The 22,622-nt window shown below is 42.1% G+C and overlaps 1 protein-coding gene across 7 annotated transcripts in view; it reads right to left on the reverse strand.

Moving 5' to 3' along the window:
* The window catches only part of ALS2CL (ALS2 C-terminal like), a 65,562-nt gene that overhangs the window by 41,359 nt on the left and 1,581 nt on the right, over positions 1–22,622 (reverse strand). For all 7 annotated transcript variants that reach the window (XR_015773854.1, XM_088062619.1, XM_088062615.1 and 4 more), the window contains exons 2-10: positions 18,097–18,205; positions 17,318–17,498; positions 15,216–15,281; positions 14,105–14,270; positions 13,259–13,387; positions 11,267–11,386; positions 9,060–9,136; positions 8,476–8,542; positions 6,898–7,094 (exon numbers count right to left, since the gene is read on the reverse strand). Coding sequence is in view for 6 of the 7 variants with exons in the window: in XM_088062619.1 (XP_087918745.1) it covers positions 6,898–7,094; positions 8,476–8,542; positions 9,060–9,136; positions 11,267–11,386; positions 13,259–13,387; positions 14,105–14,270; positions 15,216–15,281; positions 17,318–17,498; positions 18,097–18,205 (1,112 nt within the window). In the remaining variant the exon portion in view is untranslated. The remainder of the gene's footprint in view (positions 1–6,897; positions 7,095–8,475; positions 8,543–9,059; positions 9,137–11,266; positions 11,387–13,258; positions 13,388–14,104; positions 14,271–15,215; positions 15,282–17,317; positions 17,499–18,096; positions 18,206–22,622) is intronic.

The following is a 22,622-nucleotide window of genomic DNA, read 5'->3' on the forward strand; positions in this document are numbered from 1 at the left end:
TTTCAATCCCAGGAATCCCCTTTTCCCTGGAATTTTAAATCCCTGGAATTTTAAATCCCTATAATTCCCTTTTTCCTGGAATTTTAAATCCCTGGAATTTTAAATCCCTATAATTCCCTTTTTCCTGGAATTTTAAATCCCTGGAATTTTAAATCCCTATAATTCCCTTTTTCCTGGAATTTTAAACCCATGGAACTGCCTTTTTCCTGGAATTTTAAATCCCTGGAATCCCCTTTTCCTGGAATTTTAAATCCCTGGAATCTCTCCTGGAATTTTAACTCCCTGGAATCCCCTTCTCCCTGGAATTTTAAATCCCTGGAATTTTAAATCCCTGGAATTTTAAATCCCTGGAATCCCCTTTTCCCTGGAATTTTAAATCCCTGGAATTTTAAATCCCTGGAATTCCCTTTTCCCTGGAATTTTAAATCCCTGGAATTTTAAATCCCTATAATTCCCTTTTTCCTGGAATTTTAAACCCATGGAACTGCCTTTTTCCTGGAATTTTAAATCCCTGGAATCCCCTTTTCCTGGAATTTTAAATCCCTGGAATCTCTCCTGGAATTTTAACTCCCTGGAATCCCCTTCTCCCTGGAATTTTAAATCCCTGGAATTTTAAATCCCTGGAATTTTAAATCTCTGGAATTTTAAATCCCTGGAATCCCCTTTTCCCTGGAATTTTAAATCCCTGGAATTTTAAATCCCTGGAATTTTAAATCCCTGGAATCCCCTTTTCCCTGGAATTTTAAATCCCTGGAATTTTAAATCCCTGGAATTCCCTTTTCCCTGGAATTTTAAATCCCTGGAATTTTAAATCCCTGGAATCCCCTTTTCCCCGGACTCCAGTCCCACATTCCCACATGGAATATCCCGACGTTCCCGCCCGGAACAGGAGCTCCCAAATCCCAGCCAACATTAATTAATCTAATTAACACTCAGGCCGCTAATTAACACTCAGGCCGGTTCAGCCGCAGCTTTGAGCGGAGTTTGGAATTGGATCATTCCCAAGGCTTTTTCCCAGGAATTTCCTTTCCATTTCCTTCATCAATTCCCAGATTTTAGGGGGAAAAATTCCAACCAAAAAAATTCCTCGAAGGCCGGAGAGCCAAAAGGCACCTCCAGGCCTCGATTTAATCCCGGAATGTTTTCCAGCTCTGGGATGAATCCTTTGGAATTCTCTAATCCCAAAATTATTTTCTGGAGGTGCCTTTAGGACCTGGCTGGTGATCCCGAATTAATTACAGGGATTAATCCAAGCGCAACTGGAATTAATCCAATTCCAGCCTGGAATTCCAGTCCTGAGGGATCGGCGATTCCGTGGATTTTGGGGGTTGGAAAAGGGATTCCAGGATAAAAATGGAATTCCCGAAATCCCGGAATTCCTGCCGGGTCCGGAGCGATTTCCCTCCTCGCCGGGTTCCGGCTCCAGCCGCACCCGGATTTAATTCCGGCCTCATCCCAGAAAATCGGATCCCTGATTTCCAACGGAATTCCCAAATCCTGGAATGCTTTGGGGACACCTCCCACAGCCCCAGACTGATCCGAGAGTCCAACCTGGACATTCCCGGGATTCAGGGACAGCCCCAAATCTCTGGGAATTCCGGCTCCTCCCCACCGATCCCAGTTCCAGTCCCGATCCCAATCCCAGTTCCAAACCCAATCCCGATCCCAGTTTCCCCAGTTTGGGATTTCGGGATCATCCCATCCCATCCCATCCCATCCCAGGGCCATTCCCACCATCCCAACCGTGGCCACTTCCAGGGGTTCAGGGAATTCCAGGGAATTCCAGGGAATTCCAGCCCTGCCCCTCCCAGCCAGGAATTCCTTCCCAAATGGAATTGGAGCTTGGAATTAAAACTGGGAATTGGGCTGAGGGAAAGCCAGCAGCCTGGAAAATCGGGAATTTTGGGAATTTCAGGAATTCCGAGCTCATTTTGGAGCTGGAGGCTTTGGAATCCCTCAGGGAATGTTGGAATATTTTTCCTCCCCTCCTCTGCTCCAAATCCCGATGGGAACAATTAAAAATCCTGGAATTTTTGGGCCTTGATGGGAATCTTAAAATCCCAACCCCGTGCCAGGAGCGCTTCCCGTTATCCCAGGCTGCTCCAAGCGTCCGATCCTTCCTTGGGACATTCCAGGGATCCAGGGGCAGCCCGGAATCTCCGGGAATTCCATCCCGGGGTTTCATCCCGACCTCCGGATGGCGAAACACCAAAACCTGGCCCGGGGTTGTTTTTTTCCCCGGGGTTGTTCCCGACGCCTCCGCGAGACTGGAGCTGCTCCAGCTTTCCCGGGATTTTGAAATCCTTGGATCGCTTCCCTTTGGATGGGTGCGTGGGAATGGAGAAAGGGAGGAGGGAAAAGCCGGAGCACGGCCAGGTTTCGGTTGGGTTTTAGGGAAAGGTTCGTCCCGAGGAATGGGAATGTTCCAGAGGGAATGGGAATGTTCCAGAGGGAATGGGAATGTTCCAGAGGGAATGGGAATGTTCCAGAGGGAATGGGAATGTTCTCCTGGGAATGGGAATGTTCCACAGGGAATGGGAATGTTCCAGAGGGAATGGGAATGTTCCAGAGGGAATGGGAATGTTCCACAGGGAATGGGAATGTTCTCCTGGGAATGGGAATGTTCCAGAGGGATTGGGAATGTTCCAGAGGGAATGGGAATGTTCCAGAGGGAATGGGAATGTTCTCCTGGGAATGGGAATGTTCCAGAGGGAATGGGAATGTTCCAGAGGGAATGGGAATGTTCCAGAGGGAATGGGAATGTTCCAGAGGGAATGGGAATGTTCCAGAGGGAATGGGAATGTTCCAGAGGGAATGGGAATGTTCCAGAGGGAATGGGAATGTTCCAGAGGGAATGGGAATGTTCCAGAGGGAATGGGAATGTTCCAGAGGGAATGGGAATGTTCCAGAGGGAATGGGAATGTTCCAGAGGGAATGGGAATGTTTCCAGAGGGAATGGGAATGTTCCAGAGGGAATGGGAATGGAATGTTCCAGAGGGAATGGGAATGTTCCAGAGGGAATGGGAATGTTCCAGAGGGAATGGGAATGTTCCAGAGGGAATGGGAATGTTCCAGAGGGAATGGGAATGTTCCAGAGGGAATGGGAATGTTCCAGAGGGAATGGGAATGTTCCAGAAGGAATGGGAATGTTCCAGAGGGAATGGGAATGTTCTCCTGGGAATGGGAATGTTCCAGAGGGAATGGGAATGTTCCACAGGGAATGGGAATGTTCACCAGGAATGGGAATGTTCTCCTGGGAATGGGAATGTTCTCCTGGGAATGGGAATGTTCTCCTGGGAATGGGAATGTTCCAGAGGGAATGGGAATGTTCCAGAGGGAATGGGAATGTTCCAGAGGGAATGGGAATGTTCTCCTGGGAATGGGAATGTTCCAGAGGGAATGGGAATGTTCCAGAGGGAATGGGAATGTTCCACAGGGAATGGGAATGTTCCAGAGGGAATGGGAATGTTCCAGAGGGAATGGGAATGTTCCACAGGGAATGGGAATGTTCCAGAGGGAATGGGAATGTTCCAGAGGGAATGGGAATGTTCCAGAGGGAATGGGAATGTTCCAGAGGGAATGGGAATGTTCCAGAGGGAATGGGAATGTTCCAGAGGGAATGGGAATGTTCCAGAGGGAATGGGAATGTTCCAGAGGGAATGGGAATGTTCTCCTGGGAATGGGAATGTTCCAGAGGGAATGGGAATGTTCCAGAGGGAATGGGAATGTTCCAGAGGGAATGGGAATGTTCCAGAGGGAATGGGAATGTTCCAGAGGGAATGGGAATGTTCTCCTGGGAATGGGAATGTTCCAGAGGGAATGGGAATGTTCTCCTGGGAATGGGAATGTTCCAGAGGGAATGGGAATGTTCCAGAGGGAATGGGAATGTTCTCCTGGGAATGGGAATGTTCTCCTGGGAATGGGAATGTTCCAGAGGGAATGGGAATGTTCTCCTGGGAATGGGAATGTTCTCCTGGGAATGGGAATGTTCCAGAGGGAATGGGAATGTTCCAGAGGGAATGGGAATGTTCCAGAGGGAATGGGAATGTTCTCCTGGGAATGGGAATGTTCCAGAGGGAATGGGAATGTTCCAGAGGGAATGGGAATGTTCCAGAGGGAATGGGAATGTTCCACAGGGAATGGGAATGTTCCAGAGGGAATGGGAATGTTCCAGAGGGAATGGGAATGTTCCAGAGGGAATGGGAATGTTCTCCTGGGAATGGGAATGTTCTCCTGGGAATGGGAATGTTCCAGAGGGAATGGGAATGTTCCAGAGGGAATGGGAATGTTCCAGAGGGAATGGGAATGTTCCAGAGGGAATGGGAATGTTCCAGAGGGAATGGGAATGTTCCAGAGGGAATGGGAATGTTCCAGAGGGAATGGGAATGTTCTCCTGGGAATGGGAATGTTCCACAGGGAATGGGAATGTTCCAGAGGGAATGGGAATGTTCTCCTGGGAATGGGAATGTTCTCCTGGGAATGGGAATGTTCCAGAGGGAATGGGAATGTTCCAGAGGGAATGGGAATGTTCCAGAGGGAATGGGAATGTTCCAGAGGGAATGGGAATGTTCCAGAGGGAATGGAAATGTTCTCCTGGGAATGGGAATGTTCCAGAGGGAATGGGAATGTTCCAGAGGGAATGGGAATATTCCTCCAGGGAATGGGAATGTTCTCCTGGGAATGGGAATGTTCTCCTGGGAATGGGAATATTCCTCCAGGGAATATTTAATATTTAATTTATGTATTTATAATTTATATTTAATATTTATATTTAATATATGTATATAATATATTATATATATTTATGTATTAATATATAGAATTTTATATATAACTCAAATATATATTGTAAATAATAAATAATTATTATATATAATTTTATATGTTATTTAAAAATATAAATATGAATATAAATATAAACATATCTTTATATATTTATTTATTTATTTAAAATTAAATTTTAATTAATAAATTAATTAATTATTAATATATTATATATAAATATATCTATATTTATATAAAAATTATTTATATTTATATTTATATTTATATTTATATTTATATTTATATTTATATATTTATATTTATATTTATATTTATATTTATATTTATATATTTATATTTATATTTATATTTATATTTATATTTATATTTTATATATATATAATTTTTCAGCATACATATACACATCTAATTTACATATAATTAACTATAAATCCTAATTCCAGCGCTAATTAGAGGCACCATCCCCTGCAGCGCCCTCAGGCTGATCCACACCACATTCCTGGATTGAATCCACAAAAAACCATGGATGAGACATCCACAATTAATCCCAAATTTTCTCTCTCAGCCTTTGCTAAACCCGTCCTTGAGGCCAAAATTCCCTCTGGAATTCCCTCAAGGCCAGAATTCCCTCTGGAATTCCCTCTGGAATTCCCTCAAGGCCAGAATTCCCTCAGAATTCCCTCTGGAATTCCCTCTGGAATTCCCTCTGGAATTCCCTCAAGGCCAAAATTCCCTCAGGCCAGAATTCCCTCTGGAATTCCCTCTGGAATTCCCTCAGACCAGAATTCCCTCTGGAATTCCCTCAAGGGCAGAATTCCGTCTGGAATTCCATCAGGCCAGAATTCCCTCTGGAATTCCCTCTGGAATTCCCTCAAGGCCAAAATTCCCTCAGGCCAGAATTCCCTCTGGAATTCCCTCTGGAATTCCCTCAGACCAGAATTCCCTCTGGAATTCCCTCAAGGGCAGAATTCCGTCTGGAATTCCATCAGGCCAGAATTCCGTCTGGAATTCCATCAGGCCAGAATTCCCTCAAGGCCAGAATTCCCTCAGAATTCCCTCTGGAATTCCCTCAGACCAGAATTCCCTCTGGAATTCCCTCAGAATTCCCTCAGGGCCAGAATTCCCTCTGGGAATTTGTCCCGTCCTGGAGGTTCCTAGAAAAGGATGGGATGTGGTGGAGGAGCTCGGGGATCTTTCCCAACCATCACAGAAATGCCAAACCTGCAATTCCAGCCTCATTCCTGCCCGGAAAAGGGACCCAAAAGGGCAATTCCAACCTTATTCCAACTTGGAAAAGGGACCTGAAAACCACTTCCGTCCTCAATCCAGCTTGCAAAAGCAGCCTTAAATCCATTTCCAGCCTCATTCCCACCCGGAAAAGGGACCCAAAAGTCACTTCCAGCCTCATTCCCACTTGGAAAAAGTCCCCAAAAGACAATTCCAGCCTCATTCCCGCTTGGAAAAAACCCCAAAAGACAATTCCAGTCTCATTCCCATGCGGAAAAGGGACCCAAAAGTCACTTCCAGCCTCATTCCCACTTGGAAAAAGTCCCCAAAAGACAATTCCAGCCTCATTCCTGCCCGGAAAAAGTCCCCAAAAGAGAATTCCAGCCTCATTCCAGCTTGGAAAAGGGGCCCAAAAGACACTTGCAGCCTCATTCCCGCTTGAAAAAAAACCCCAAAATCACTTCCAACCTTATTCCCACTTGGAAAAAGTCCCCAAAATTCACTTCCAGCCTCCTTCCCACTTGGAAAAGGGGCCCAAAAGACAATTCCAGCCTCATTCCCACCCGGAAAAGGGACCCAAAAGAGAATTCCAGCTTCATTCGCACCCGGAAAAGGGTCCCAGAAGTCACTTCCAGCCTCATTCTAACGTGGAAAAAGAACCTAAAACCCACTTCCAACGTCATTCCTGCCCGGAAAAAGAGCCCAAAAGACACTTCCAGTCTCATTCCCACTCGAAAAAAAAACCCAGAATCACTTCCAGCCTCCTTCCCATCCGGAAAAGGGACCCAAAAGACACTTCCAGCCTCATTCCCACCAGAAAAGGGTCCCCAAATTCCACTTCCCGCCTCATTCCCGCCCGGAAAAGTGTCCCAGGCGGTTCCTTACTTGCCGTGGGGTTTCCCCTCCAGCCACTCGCCCTCGTAGGTGGCCCCTCGGAGCCGGCCGTCCCTGCGGAATCCGTAGCTGAAGAATCTTCGGGATGGAGCCTCGGCTCCGTCGCCGCTGCCGCCCCAGAGCGGGAAATCGCGCTTCCCGTTGAGCGCCTGGCGCACGGCCTGCTCCAGCTTCCAGCGCCACACGGCCTGCGGGCACGGAAAACAGGGAGAGGGACGGAATCAGAGCCCATCCCGGGAAAAATGGATGGAGAAAACGTCGGGGAGGGGCTGAGGAATTTGTGGGAATCAGAGCCCATCCCGGGAAAATGGGACAGAGACGATGTCAGGGGAGCGCTGAGGAATTTGTGGGAATCAGCCCCCATCAAGGGAAAATCAACGGGAAAAATGTCAGGGAAGTGCTGAGGAATTTGTGGGAATCAGAGCCCATCCCTGGAAAAATGGATGGAGACAACATCAGGGAAGTGCTGAGGAATTTGTGGGAATCAGAGCCCATCCCGGGAAAAACGGACAGAGAAGAGGTCAGGGAAGATCTGAGGAATTTGTGGGAATCAGCCCCCATCAAGGGAAAATCAACGGGAAAAATGTCAGGGAAGTGCTGAGGAATTTATGGGAATCAGAGCCCATCCCTGGAAAAATGGATGGAGACAACATCAGGGAAGATCTGAGGAATTTGTGGGAATCAGAGCCCATCTCGGGAAAAACGGATGGAGACGACATCAGGGAAGATCTGAGGAATTTGTGGGAATCAGCCCCCATCAAGGGAAAATCAGTGGGAAAAATGTCAGGGAAGTGCTGAGGAATTTGTGGGAATCAGAGCCCATCCCGGGAAAAACGGATGGAGACAACATCAGGGAAGCGCTGAGGAATTTGTGGGGAATCAGAGCCCATCCCTGGAAAAATGGATGGAGACAACATCAGGGAAGCGCTGAGGAATTTGTGGGAATTCCAAAGGGGGTTCTCCTGGACAGGTGGAGGGAGGAATTCCCGCTCGGATGTGAAAAAAAACGGAAAAAAATGTTAAAAAAGAAAGACAAAATTCCGGTTGAAAAGCAGCGAGAAACCGCTGGGTTCCCACCAACATCAGCTCTGAGCAACCCCTGGAGTCTCATCCAGGATTTTTTTTTTTGGAAAAGGAGGGGAAAAATCCCAACCCAATCCCAGAAGCGCTGAGGAATTTGTGGGAATCAGAGCCCATCCCGGGAAAAACGGATGGAGACAACATCAGGGAAGATCTGAGGAATTTGTGGGAATCAACACCAATCCTGGGAAAAATGGACGGAGACGATGTCAGGGAAGCACTGAGGAATTTGTGGGAATTCCAAAGGGGGTTCTCCTGGACAGGTGGAGGGAGGAATTCCCGCTCGGATGTGAAAAAAACGGGAAAAATGTTAAAAAAGAAAGACAAAAAACCGCTGGGTTCCCACCAACATCAGCTCTGAGCAACCTCTGGAATCTCATCCAGGATTTTTTTTTTGGAAAAGGAGGGGGAAAAATCCCAACCCAATCCCACTCTGGATTATCCTCCTGATTTAAATATTATGGAAATGGGAAAATCCCGAATCCTGACCTTGGTTTGGGGGTCCTTGGTGGAGAGGACGAACGTCTCCTCCGGGGTGGTGACGCGCAGGCCGTGCCTGGGAGGGAACAAAAACCAAAAAAAGGATGGAAAACGCAATTCCCGATCCGTCGTTATCTTCCTCCTGGAGATCCCGGTGCTTTTCCAGGTGTTTTTTTAGGTTTTTTTCTGGAGTTCTGCTGGATTAAATAATTTTGGGATTGATGGGTGATGAACGGGATGGGAGGGAACGGCCTCAGGTTGTGCCTGGGGAGGGTCGGATATCAGCGGGAATTTTTTTATGGAAAACGTGGGTGGGGATTGCTCAGGGAGGTTTGGAGTCTCCATCCCTGGAGGTGTCCGAGGAATTCTGGGAACAAGGTGGGATTTGATGATTCCAGAGGGTTTTTTCCAACCTCAGAAATCCTGGGATTTCAATCTGGCAGCAAATTCCAAGCTGCTGAGATCCCGTTATCCATATCCCAATCCCTCCGCTGGAAAGGAGATGGGACAAAGCTTTGGAGCGTTTTCCCATCCACCTGAACGTTCTCATTCCTGGAATTTTTTTGAATTCCCAGTGGGAATTTCTCACTCACGATCCCGGAGCCAATTTCTCTCCGCAGTTTTCATCCACCCACACCAACTTCAGATCAAAACTCTGGAAGCTGTTTCCCTGGAAAAAACGGGAAAAGGGAATTGCTGGAAACATCCGTGGAATAGCAGAGCTGGAGGGGAAGCTCAAATTCCCGATTTTTTTGAACCAGAGATGGAAAAACCATGGGAAAAGGAGGGAATTTCTTGTCTGAACATTCCTAAAGATATTCCAAAATTCCATGGCCACGTCCAGGAGTGAAACATTCCCAGGTGACCCCGATGTCCACGGGAATTCCTTCCCCACCACACGACAACATTCCCAAATCATTCCAGCCGATATTCTCGGAGATTTGTGGCTGCCCCATCCCCGGATGCATCCAAGGAAAGGTTGGAGCAAGTTGGGATGGTGGGAATCACGGAATGGCCTGGGAATGGATCAGCTTTAAACTCCCTTCCCATCCAATCCATTCCGGGATTTATTTAGGATTTGGGTGGCAGCGCCAAAAAATATCCCAGGAATCCCAAACTGAAGGATTTTGGGATCAGCAGCAGAGGAACAGAACAAAATCCAACATGGAATAAAAGGAAAAAATTCCATTTCCCATCTCCTTTCCCATCCAGGTGTTCACACGGAGCTGCTGCCTGGCAGGATGGAGTTTTCCAAGGAATTCCCGGAACGTTCTCCCGGATTTGGGAGAAGAGGCAAGGAAGGGATGTCAAGATTCCCAACCAGCTCCATCCCAATCCGGTCGGAATTCCCGAAGTTCCATAAAGCTCGGCAGCAGCAGGAGAGACACAGATGGGAATCGCGGATCGAACACGGAGATAATTCCATGGATTTGCTGATCCCGACCTCCCATCCCAGGCACCGGAGCTCATCCAAAAATGTGGAAAACCCAAATTCCATGGCACGGGATGCTCTTCCTGGAGTTTTTAGGGAATTCTCATCATCTCAGGGAGGAGAATTCCGCAGTGTCAGGGTGGGGAAGGGAATCTCTACCCCATTCCTAAGGTTGGATCCTGATTATTCCCAAAGTTTTGTTTGGGAGAGTTTGGGAATGTCCTGGCTCCCAGGGCAGTGTTGGGATACCTGAGGAGCAGGAAAAGATTCCTGCTGGATCCCAGGAGCTTCCGAACCGGGATTCCATTGGAATTCCCTCACGGGAACACATCCCCACAGTCCAAAATTCCCAAAACCACCTCCGGCATCTTCAGCCGCGCCACAAACACGGAAAATCCCGTTGATCCCAATCCGGGATCTCAGCCTTGATCCAGCAGATCCCTTGGAATAACAAAGGGCCCAAATTCCCTGTGGAAAAGGGTTTGGATCGCTCCAAAGGTGCCCGAATCCACATTTCCTGGGAAAATCCTGTGGATCTCCTCTACTCATTCCCAGATTTTCCTTTTTTTTTCCCCAGAGCCAACCACACAAAGTTTTCCCAACTTTTCCCATCAGCTGAACTCTGCTGGATTTTCAACATCAAAAAACCTGGAATTTTCCAGCCATTCCTTGGGGAAATCCCAGTAATTTTTGTAATTATTATATATAATTGTATGTGTTATTTATAAATATAAATATAAATATAAATATAAATATAAATATAAATATAAATATAAATATAAATACATAGATATAGATATGAATATGAATATGAATATAAATATAAATATAAATATAAATATAAATATAAATATAAATACATAGATATAGATATGAATATGAATATGAATATGCATATGAATATGAATATGAATATGAATATGCATATAAATATAAATATAAATATAAATATAAATATAAATATAAATATAGATATAGATATAAATATAAATATAAATATATAGATTAGATATAGATATAGATATGAATATAAATATAAATATAAATATAAATATAAATATAAATATAAATAAAAATAAAAATAAAAATAAACATAAACATGAACATGAATATGAATATGAATATGAATATGAATATGAATATGAATATGAATATGAATATAAATATAAATAGAAATATAAGTATAAATATAAAAATAAAAATAAAAATAAAAATAAGAATAAAAATAAAAATAAAAATAAAAATAAATATAAAAATAAAAATAAAAATAAAAATAAAAATAAAAATAAATATAAAAATAAAAATAAAATTTTTCATGTGGTTTTTCCGTGTTCTCTTCCCGCTCCCTCCGGAGGATCCCGGACTCACCTGGATCAGCACCAGGACGTCGTCGAAGAGCAGGAGGCGCTCGGAGCGGGAGCTGCCGGAAGCGATGGGAAGGTTCCTGCTGTCCTCCAGGAGTCTCCGCTCGGGAACGCGCAGCACGTCCTGGAGCGGAGGGAAAAACCGGGATTGGGAGAGGACACGGAATTCCGGGCGGGAATTCCCGCAGGGATCAGCTGGCTCGGGGTGACGAATGTGGGGCACAAACTCGGCTCCCCCAGGGAGCTCCTCCTGCTCCTCCAGCCAGCCCTGACTGATGGAATTCCAGCCCCAGATTCCCGATCCACATCAAATTCCTGATCCACATCAAATTCCCGATCCACATCAAATTCCCAAACCAGATCAAATTCCCAAACCAGATCAAATTCCCAAACCAGATCAAATTCCCAATCCAGATCAAATTCCCAATCCTTATCAAATTCCCAAACCAGATCAAATTCCCAATCCAGATCAAATTCCCAATCCTTATCAAATTCCCAACCCAGATCAAATTCCCAATCCACATCAAATTCCCAACCCAGATCAAATTCCCAATCCACATCAAATTCCCAATCCTTATCAAATTCCCAATCCTTGTCAAATTCCCAATCCAGATCAAATTCCCAATCCTTATCAAATTCTGGATCCATATCAAATTCCCAATCCATATCAAATTCCCGATCCCAATCAAATTCCCTCTGGCTCAGGGTTCCAGGGACAGCGACACATTTGGGACAAAAATTCTGGGATTTTCTCCAGCTCCCCCACCCAGCTCTGTTCTATGAAATTCCAGCCTCAAATTCCCAGTCTTTATCAAATTCCCGATCCTTATCAAATTCTGATCCATATCAAATTCCCAATCCAGATCAAACTCCCAATCCTTATCAAATTCCTGTTCCTTATCAAATTCCCAATCCATATCAAATTCCTGATCCTTACCAAACTCCCGATCCTTATCAAATTCCCAATCCAAATCAAATTCCCAATTCTTATCAAACTCCTGATCCCTCTCCCATTCCCAATCCCTCTCCCAATCCCATTCCCATTCCCATTCACATTCCCGTTCCCTCTCATTCCCAATCCCTCTCCCATTCCAAATCCCATTCCCATTCCCGTTCCCATTCCCATTCCCATTCCCATTCCCATTCACATTCCCGATCCCTCTCCCATTCCCATTCCCATTCCCATTCCCAATCCCTCTCCCATTCCCGAATTCCTCTCCCATTCCCATTCCCATTCCCATTCCCATTCCCATTCCCTCTCCCATTCCCTCTCCCACTCCCATTCCCATTCCCTCTCCCATTCCCAAATTCCCATTCCCATTCCCATTCCCATTCCCATTCCCATTCCCATTCCCATTCCCAATCCCATCCCCATTCCCTCTCCCATTCCCAAATTCCCATTCCCTCTCCCGTTCCCATTCCCATTCCCTCTCCCATTCCCAAATTCCCATTTCCGTTCCCATTCCCATTCCCAATCCCATTCCCAAATTCCCATTTCCGTTCCCATTCCCATTCCCATTCCCGATCCTATCCCCATTCCCTCTCCCATTCCCAAATTCCCATTCCCAAATTCCCATTCCCTCTCCCGTTCCCATTCCCATTCCCATTCCCTCTCCCATTCCCAAATTCCCATTTCCGTTCCTATTCCCATTCCCAATGTCATTGGCCCATTCCCATTCCCATTCCCATTCCCATTCCCATTCCCAATCCCATCCCCATTCCCTCTCCCATTCCCAAATTCCCATTCCCAAATTCCCATTCCTATTCCCTCTCCCGTTCCCATTCCCATTCCCATTCCCAATCCCATTCCCATTCCCATTCCCATTCCCATTCCCATTCCCATTCCCAAATTCCCATTCCCTCTCCCATCCCATTCCCATTCCCAATCCCTCTCCCATTCCCAAATTCCCATTCCCTCTCCCATTCCCATTCCCAATCCCATTCCCATTCCCATTCCCAAATTCCCATTCCCTCTCCCATCCCATTCCGGACTCACGGTGAATTTACATCCCAGGGAATTCCAGAGCTCCTTGGTGCGGGCGGCTTCATCCAGGACCTGGCTGACGAAGGATTCCAACTTCCCGAATTCCCGCTCCACGGCTCCGGCCGCGTCCCGCTCGGGGCCCTGGGAAAGGATGGAAAAATCCGGGAATGCTCCCGGTGGGGGGAAGGGAGATCCAAGCTGGATTTTCAGGAATGTTTAAAAATATCCATTCTGGATTTTTGGGAATATTCAGCAACGTCCAGGCTGGATTTTTGGGAATATTCAGCAATGTCCAGGCTGGATTTTCAGGAATGTTTGGCGAGGTCCTGCCTGGATTTTTGGGAATATTTATCAAAGTTCAGATTGGATTTTTGGGAATATTCAGTAATGAATTCATAAAGGTTGGATTTTTGGGAATATTCAGCAATATCCAGGCAGGATTTTTGGGAATATTTAGGAATATCCAGGCAGGATTTTTGGGAATATTTAGGAATATCCAGGCAGGATTTTTGGGAATATTTAGGAATATCCAGGCTGAATTTTTGGGAATATTCAGCAATATCCAAGTTGGATTTTTGGGAATATTCAGCAATGTCCGGGCTGGATTTTAGGGAATATTCACCAACATCCAAGCTGGAATTCCTGGAATATTTAGCAACATCTAGATTGGATCTTTGGGAATATTTAGGAATATCCAGGCTGGATTTTTGGGAATATTTATCAATGTCCAGGCTGGATTTTTGGGAATATTCAGCAACATCCAGGCTGGATTTTTGGGAATATTTATCAAGGTCCAGGCTGGATTTTTGGGAATATTTCTTCCCGCCAGAACCCCGAGCATTCCAGACCCATTCCCACCTCCTGGAGCTGCTCCCGGAGCTGCTGGAGGAGCCGGAGGCAGCTCCGGCCGTGCTCCCGGAAAGGTTTGAGGAGCTCCGAGTGCAGGGCTGGAGCCAGGGAGCTCTCGGAGCTGAAATCCCGCAGGAATTCCTTCAGCACCGCCTTGTGCCGCCTCCAGGCCTCACTGGAAAATCAGGAATGAGGAGAAAAGGTCGTTAATTCTCCCGGAATCGCCGTGAAAAGATCAGGGAATTGGGATTTTCAGCTGTCAAAAGATGGGATTAAAGGGAATTTCATCCCACCCTTTCCCTAAATCCCAGAATTCTGACTCTAAATGGAGCTGGGAGAGCTTGGAAAGAGGAAAATCCTGGAATTGTCCCTAAATCCCAGAATTCTGACTCTAAATGGAGCTGGGAGAGCTTGGAAAGAGGAAAATCCTGGAATTGTCCCTAAATCCCAGAATTCTGACTCTAAATGGAGCTGGGAGCGCTTGGAAAGAGGAAAATCCTGGAATTGTCCCTAAATCCCAGAATTCTGACTCTAAATGGAGCTGGGAGAGCTTGGAAAGAGGAAAATCCTGGAATTGTCCCTAAATCCCAGAATTCCAAATCCAGAGGGAGCCGGGAGCTCTTGGAAAGAGGAAAATCTTGGAATTGTCCCTAAATCCCAGAATTCCAACTCCAAAAGGAGCTTTGAGCACTTGGAAAGAGGAAAATCCTGGAATTGTCCCTAAATCCCAGAATTCTGACTCTAAATGGAGCTGGGAGAGCTTGGAAAGAGGAAAATCCTGGAACTGAGCCACGGAAAAATTGGGAATAAAGGGTTTGGGAATGGGCTCCTTAGAAATTCACATTTTCATTCCCTGCTTCCATCAAAATCTGGGATTAGAGGAATTCCCAGCCAGATTCCCCCTCTCCAATCCCATCTTTTCCCTAAATCCCCAAATTCCAAGTTGCCGACTCCAGAGGGAGCTGGGAGAGCTTGGAAAGAGGAAACTCCTGGAATTGTCCCTAAATCCCAGAATTCCAACTCCAGAGGGAGCCGGGAGCTCTTGGAAAGAGGAAAATCCTGGAATTGTCCCCGAATCCCACAGATTCCCAAGATTCCCAAGGATTTTCCAGCCGCTGACCTCTTGTTCCCGGCCGCCCGCTCGAATCCTTGAACCACCACGAAGTTGGCAAAGGTGACGAAATACCTGGAAAAAATTCCAAGGATACGAGGGAGAAGGAAATTCGGGATGAATTTCGGGATCCCAAATCATTGGGAAATTCCCTTAATCCCACAATCTGGAAAAATGTGGGAAGTTTGATGGGAATCAAGGTCAGATCCGGGAATTTTTTCCTGACTTTAATTCCAGGATTTTTGGGCATAAAAGCACTGATGGGAGCGGGATCCGTTTCCATCGGATTTCATGGAATGAAATTCCTGCCTGCAGGAATTCCTCAGCCCGGAATTCCCATCAGAATTCGGAAAATTTGGGAATTCTGGGATGGAAACGATGGAGTTGTTCCGGCTCTGAGCTCCGTTCATTTCTCCAAACTCGGAATTTTCTTTTCCCATTTAATATTTTCCACAATTTTTTTCCAAGAGCTTCAATTTTACCAAAAATTCCCAGCAAATCCCAGATTTTCCCACTCAAATCCCAGATTTTCCCAACAAATCCCAGATTTTCCCAACAAATCCCACATTTTCCCAACAAATCCCAGATTTTCCCACTTAAATCCCACATCTTCCCACTCAAATCCCAGATTTTCCCAACAAATCCCAGATTTTCCCAACAAATCCCAGATTTTCCCACTCAAATCCCAGATTTTCCCAACAAATCCCAGATTTTCCCAACAAATCCCAGATTTTCCCACTTAAATCCCACATCTTCCCACTCAAATCCCAGATTTTCCCAACAAATCCCAGATTTTCCCAACAAATCCCAGATTTTCCCACTCAAATCCCAGATTTTCCCACTCAAATCCCACATTTTCCCAACAAATCCCAGATTTTCCCACTCAAATCCCAGATTTTCCCAACAAATCCCAGATTTTCCCAACAAATCCCAGATTTTCCCACTTAAATTCCACATCTTCCCACTCAAATCCCTGATTTTCCCAACAAATCCCAGATTTTCCCAACAAATCCCTGATTTTCCCAACAAATCCCAGATTTTCCCACTCAAATCCCAGATTCTCCCAACAAATCCCAGATTTTCCCAACAAATCCCAGATTTTCCCAACAAATCCCACATTTTCCCACTCAAATCCCTGATTTTCCCAACAAATCCCAGATTTTCCCAACAAATCCCACATTTTCCCACTCAAATCCCAGATTTTCCCAACAAATCCCAGATTTTCCCAACAAATCCCACATTTTCCCACTCAAATCCCTGATTTTCCCAACAAATGCCTCATTAAACCCAGCTTTAATTCCAAAAGAAACGGGAATAAAATCTCCAGACAAATTCCTTTGGATCATTCCCAAATCTCATCCCAAATTCCCATTTTTTCCCCCCATTTTTACAGGAAAACCAACTCGAATTCCCGGGATTTTGATCCCGAAGGAAAATCCAAAGTGGAAAATCCAGAGTGGAAAATCCAGAGTGGAAAATCCCAACTGGAAAAATTTTGGCCACTTTTATGGAGAAGAAAAAAGGTGGAATTGAAGATTTTTATGGAATTTCAGCTCTCCATAAGATTTGATTCCCGCTGGAATCTCAGCTCCCGACCCAAAAGCGCAAATTCATGGAAAAAAAAAAAAACCCAATCCAATCAATTTTCCGGGATATTCCGAGGGTTCTCATCCCGATTTTTCCCGATATTCCCAACCGGGATCCACGGAATCCCGTATTCCAGCTCCGTAATAATTATACAATAATTATATAATAATTATATAATCATTATATAATAATTATATAATGATTATATAATAATTATATAAAAATCATATAATAATTGTATAATAATTATATAATATTAGATAATGCTATATAATATTATATAATATTATATAATATTAAATAATGTTAATGTTAATGTTAATGTTAATGTTAATATTAATATTAATGTTAATGTTAATGTTAATGTTAATATTAATATTAATATTAATAGTAATATTAATAGTAACAGTAATAGTAACAGTAATAGTAATATTAATAGTAATCGTAATAGTAATAGTAATATTTATTAATAATTTATAGTTAATAGTTAATAATTATTAATTAATAATTATTCCGGCTCTCACTGGATGGAGAGGCTGAGGAAGAGATCTCCTTTCCAGAGGATGTAAAAATCCTGGATACAGCCGGAGTCGGAGCCCCTCAGGATCCGGGAATTCTCCTCCGTGAAATTCCAGAGGGCTTGGAAGCGATCGTTGAGCAGCACCAGGAGCTGGAAATTCTCCTTTTCCTTCGGATCGTTGGGTTCTGGGAGGGAAAAAAAATCGGGAAAAATGCCGTGGGAATGGCCAAAGAAATTCATGGAATGTGGCCTCTGGTAAAAACAAAAGGGAAAAGGGGAAATTCCAAGGAAGAAATTCCATGATTTGGGGAAGTGGGGAGCAAAGAAAAACCGGGAAAACGGATCTGAAAAAGGGGAAAATCCAGGAATTTTCCCTGTTCCTGGAGTTGGTTTTGCTGGAATGGGATCAAAATCCATCCCAAACTCTCGGGGAGCTCATCCCGGTGCTCCGGAGGGAAAATTCCCGTCTTTTTCCCAAGGAATTTCCCAGTTTCCTTGGAATCATCCCCAAGGGAATTCCTGGAATGGCTCCAGGAATTTCCCTGGATTTCGGAGCTGTTTGGATTCCCTGGATTCCATTCCCAGGAATTTTCCCAGCCGGGATCAGCCTGGACCGGGAGCAGGGAAAGAGGAGGAGCCAAATTTTAGGGATTTATGGATGAATTCTCCACGGATTCATCCCAAAAAACCACAACCCCCAGTTTGGACTTCCCGATTTTAGGGAAAACATTCCCAAAAACCATTTCCCAGTGGGAATTCCAGACCAAAATTCCCTGGATTTACCTGCCTGGAGCAGAGGTTTGAGGATGAGGGCGTCGAGCCGGGCCAGGCACGAGGAAAACTTTTCCTCCTCTTGGAGCAGCGATCCCAGAATTCCCGGCACGGACATGGCCTGGAAAACACCGGGAATGACCGGAATTCCTGGGAACGGAATCCCTGGGATCCAATCCAAGGGGTTTTATTTTCCTTGGATCGATCCCCCGCCCTCGGCGGCGATTCCGGCTGGGCCCATCCCAAAAATCCTCAGGAAAAGTTGGGAAAGGGATGAAAGGGAACAGCTCAGCCAGAGACAGCCGAGCCCAAGATTCCCAGAATTTCCCAGATTTTCCCAAATTTTCCCAATTTTTCTCAAATTTTTCCCAGAGTTTTTTTCCCAGAGTTTTTTCTCAAATTTTCCCAATTTTTTCCCAAATTCTCCCATTTTTTTTTCTCAAGTTTTCACAAATTTTTCCCAAATATTCCCAATTTTTCTCAAATTTTCCCAATTTTTCTCAAATATTCCCAATTTTTCTCAAATTTTCCCAATTTTTCTCAAATTTTCTCAAATTTTTTCTCAAATTTTCCCAGTTTTTCCCAGAGTTTTTTCCCAGAGTTTTTTCCTAACTTTTCTCAAATTTTCCCAATTTTTCCCAAATTTTCTCAAATTTTTCCCAGAGTTTTTTCCCAAATTTTCACAGATTTTCCCAAATTTTCTCAAATTTTCTCAATTTTTTCTCAATTTTTCCCAATTTTTCTCAATTTTTCCCAATTTTTCTCAAATTTTCTCAAATTTTTCCCAGAGTTTTTTCCCAAATTTTCTCAGATTTTCCCAAATTTTCTCAAATTTTCCCAATTTTTTCTCAAATTTTCCCAATTTTTCTCAAATTTTCTCAAATTTTTCCCAGTTTTTTCCCAAATTTTCTCAAATTTTCCCAATTTTTTCCTCAAATTTTCCCAATTTTTTTCTCAAATTTTCCCAATTTTTTTCTCAAGTTTTCCCAATTTTTCTCAAATTTTCCCAATTTTTTTCTCAAATTTTCCCAATTTTTTTTTTCTCAAATTTTCCCAATTTTTTTTTCTCAAATTTTCCCGATTTTTTTTTCCCCAAATTTTCCTAAAAATTCCTGGAGGAAATTCCCCAATTCCCCAATTCCCACAGGAAATTCCCCAAGGAAATCCTCCCCAATTCCTGATGAATTCCCCGCAATTCCCAGAGGAAATTCCTTGACAAAATTCCCACAATTCCCCAAATTCCCACAGGAAATTCCCACAATTCCCCAAATTCCCACAGGAAATTCCCACAATTCCCACAGGAAATTCCCACAGGAAATTCCCACAATTCCCACAGGAAATTCCCACAATTCCCCAAATTCCCACAGGAAATTCCCACAATTCCCCAAATTCCCACAGGAAATTCCCACAATTCCCCAAATTCCCACAGGAAATTCCCACAATTCCCACAGGAAATTCCCACAATTCCCCAAATTCCCACAGGAAATTCCCACAATTCCCCAAATTCCCACAGGAAATTCCCACAATTCCCCAAATTCCCACAGGAAATTCCCACAATTCCCACAGGAAATTCCCACAATTCCCCAAATTCCCACAGGAAATTCCCACAATTCCCCAAATTCCCAGAGAAAATTCCCCCCCAATTCCAGGCAGAAATTCCCCGGGCTCTTTCCCACCCAAAGCTTTTCCCAAGGGAATTCCAGCTGGGAATTCCGGTTGGGAATCCTGGTTGGGAATTTTGGTTGGGAATTCCAGTTGGGAATTCAGGCTGGGAATTCCGGTTGGGAATCCCAAGGATCCTGACCTGGCCATTCCCAATCCTGCAGCTTTTTCCCGCTCCCATTCCCAAAAATCCTCCCCCTCTGGAATCACCAATCTCCAAATTCCCGCCTTTATCCCCAAATTTCTCTGGAATTCGGGAATTTTTTCCATCCAAAACCCCTTCCGGGCAGGATTTTTGGGATAATCCCACCCGGATTGTCAAATATTCCCATTTTTTTTTGCCTTTTGGGAATGCAGGAATCCCACGGAGCGGCTGCACATTCCAGGAATTCCGGGATTTTCCCTCAATTTTAAGCCAGGCCTAAAACTGAGGTGGGAATTTAAACCCGGCTTTTCCTCGGCCTCCTCCTGCTCTTCCCAAAAACCTGAGCCCCCGATCCCGGTTTTCCATGGAATTCCGGAGCCTCCAATCCCGGTTTTCCATGGAATTCCGGAGCCCCCGATCCCGGTTTTCCATGGAATTCCAGAGCCTCTCATCCCGGTTTTCCATGGAATTCCAGAGCCTCCAATCCCGGTTTTCCATGGAATTCCGGAGCCTCTCATCCCGGTTTTCCATGGAATTCCAGAGCCTCCAATCCCGGTTTTCCATGGAATTCCAGAGCCTCCAATCCCGGTTTTCCATGGAATTCCAGAGCCTCCAATCCCGGTTTTCCATGGAATTCCAGAGCCTCCAATCCCGGTTTTCCATGGAATTCCAGAGCCTCCAATCCCGGTTTTCCATGGAATTCCAGAGCCTCCAATCCCGGTTTTTCATGGAATTCCAGGAAGTTTTTTTGTCTGGGATCAGCTCCTGGGGAGCCGAGGTTATTGATGATATTAATAATTAATCATTAATATTTAAATGAGTTCCTGGGGGGAGTTTGGGATTTTATTGATTAAATTGGGTCCGTTTTGTTCATTAAATCAGCGGGAAATTGGATTTTAATTAATTCAGTTCTTTTCTTTTCTTTTCTTTCATTTTAATTTATTTTCTTTTATTTCATTTTATTTTATTTTATTTTATTTTATTTTATTTTATTTTATTTTATTTTATTTTATTTTATTTTATTTTATTTCATTTTATTTCATTTTATTTCATTTTCTTTTATTTCATTTTATTTTATTTTATTTTATTTTTATTTTATTTTGTTTTACTTTATTTTGATTTTATTTTGATTTTATTTTACTATTTTATTTTATTATTTTATATTTCACTTTATTTCATTTGATTTTTTACTTTATTTCATTTCATTTCATTTTATATTTCATTTTATATTTTATTTTAGTACATTTTAATTTATTAATACTTTATTTTATTTTTATTTTATTTCATTTTATTTTTATTCCATATTATTTAATTTTATTTATTTTATTTTATTTTATATTTTATTTTATTTTATTTTGTCTTATTTTATTTTTTATTTTATTTTATCTTATCTTTATTTTACTTTATTTTTTCTATTTTATTTATTTCATTTCTATTTTTTATATTTTTATTATTTTATTTTATTTTTATTCATTTCTATTTATTTCATTTATATTTTATATTTTATATTTATTTCTTTTATATTTTGTATTTTGTATTTTACATTTTATATTTTATATTTTATATTCTATATTTTATATTTTATATTTTATATTCTATATTTTATATTTTGTATTTAATACTTTATACTTTATATTTTATATTTAATAATTCATAATTCATAATTCATAATTTATATTTCATATTTTCATTTAATTTCATTTCATGTTTTATTAACGAAATGATTTTTACTGAATTATTCCCTTTGAAATTCCCGCTCTCCCTTCCCTGACTCTTTTCCAGCTTTTCTGATCCACCCTGGAATTCCCGGCTGGAAAATCCCCAAGGATAAAAACTGGAATTCCACCGGCAAGAAAATTAATTTCATTTTTCTTATTAAAAAAAAAATCAACTTTTATTAAAAAAAATTAATTAATAATTAAAAAATTAATTTCATTTTTTAGAAATTCCATAAAAAAGAGAAAGATATTTTTTATTGTAAAAAATAAAATAAAATAAAATAAAATAAAATAAAATAAAATAAAATAAAATCGATAAAAATAAAATAGATAAAATAATAATAATAAAAATAATAAAAATAATAAAAATAATAAAAATTAAAGTAATAAAAATAAAAATAAAAAATAAAAATAATAATATAAATATAAAAATAAATATTAAAATAAATATTAAAATAAATATTAATATTAATATTAATATTAATATTAATATTGTTATTAATAACAATATTAATAAAAATTAAAATAAAAACAATAATAAAAATAAAAATATTAATAATAAAATAAAATAAAATAAAATAAAATAAAATAAAATAGATAAAAATAAAATAGATAAAATAATAATAATAAAAATAATAAAAATAATAAAAATTAAAGTAATAAATATAAATATAAATATAAATATAATAATAATATAAATATAAATATAAACATAAATATAAATATAAATATAAATAATAATAATAGTAATAGTAATAATAATAATAGTAATAATAATAATAGTAATGATAATAATAATAATAATAATAATAATAATAATAGTAATAAATCTGATTTTTGGGGGGGGAAAAGCGCAATTTTCATGGGAAAAATCCCAAAAACTCCTCCCTGAAATTCCCACGCTTCTCCTTAGTGAAAACATTCCCAAATTTCCTGTGGAATAATCCAACCCCGGCTCAACACAACCCCAAACCCACCCGGAAAATCCCAAATTCCCAGGATTTTGATGGATT

The sequence above is a fragment of the Pseudopodoces humilis genome, chromosome 1 (genome assembly GCF_049639895.1).
Source record: "Pseudopodoces humilis isolate 2021_Gansu_Grassland_sample_001 chromosome 1, ASM4963989v1, whole genome shotgun sequence".
Lineage (NCBI taxonomy): Eukaryota > Metazoa > Chordata > Aves > Passeriformes > Paridae > Pseudopodoces > Pseudopodoces humilis.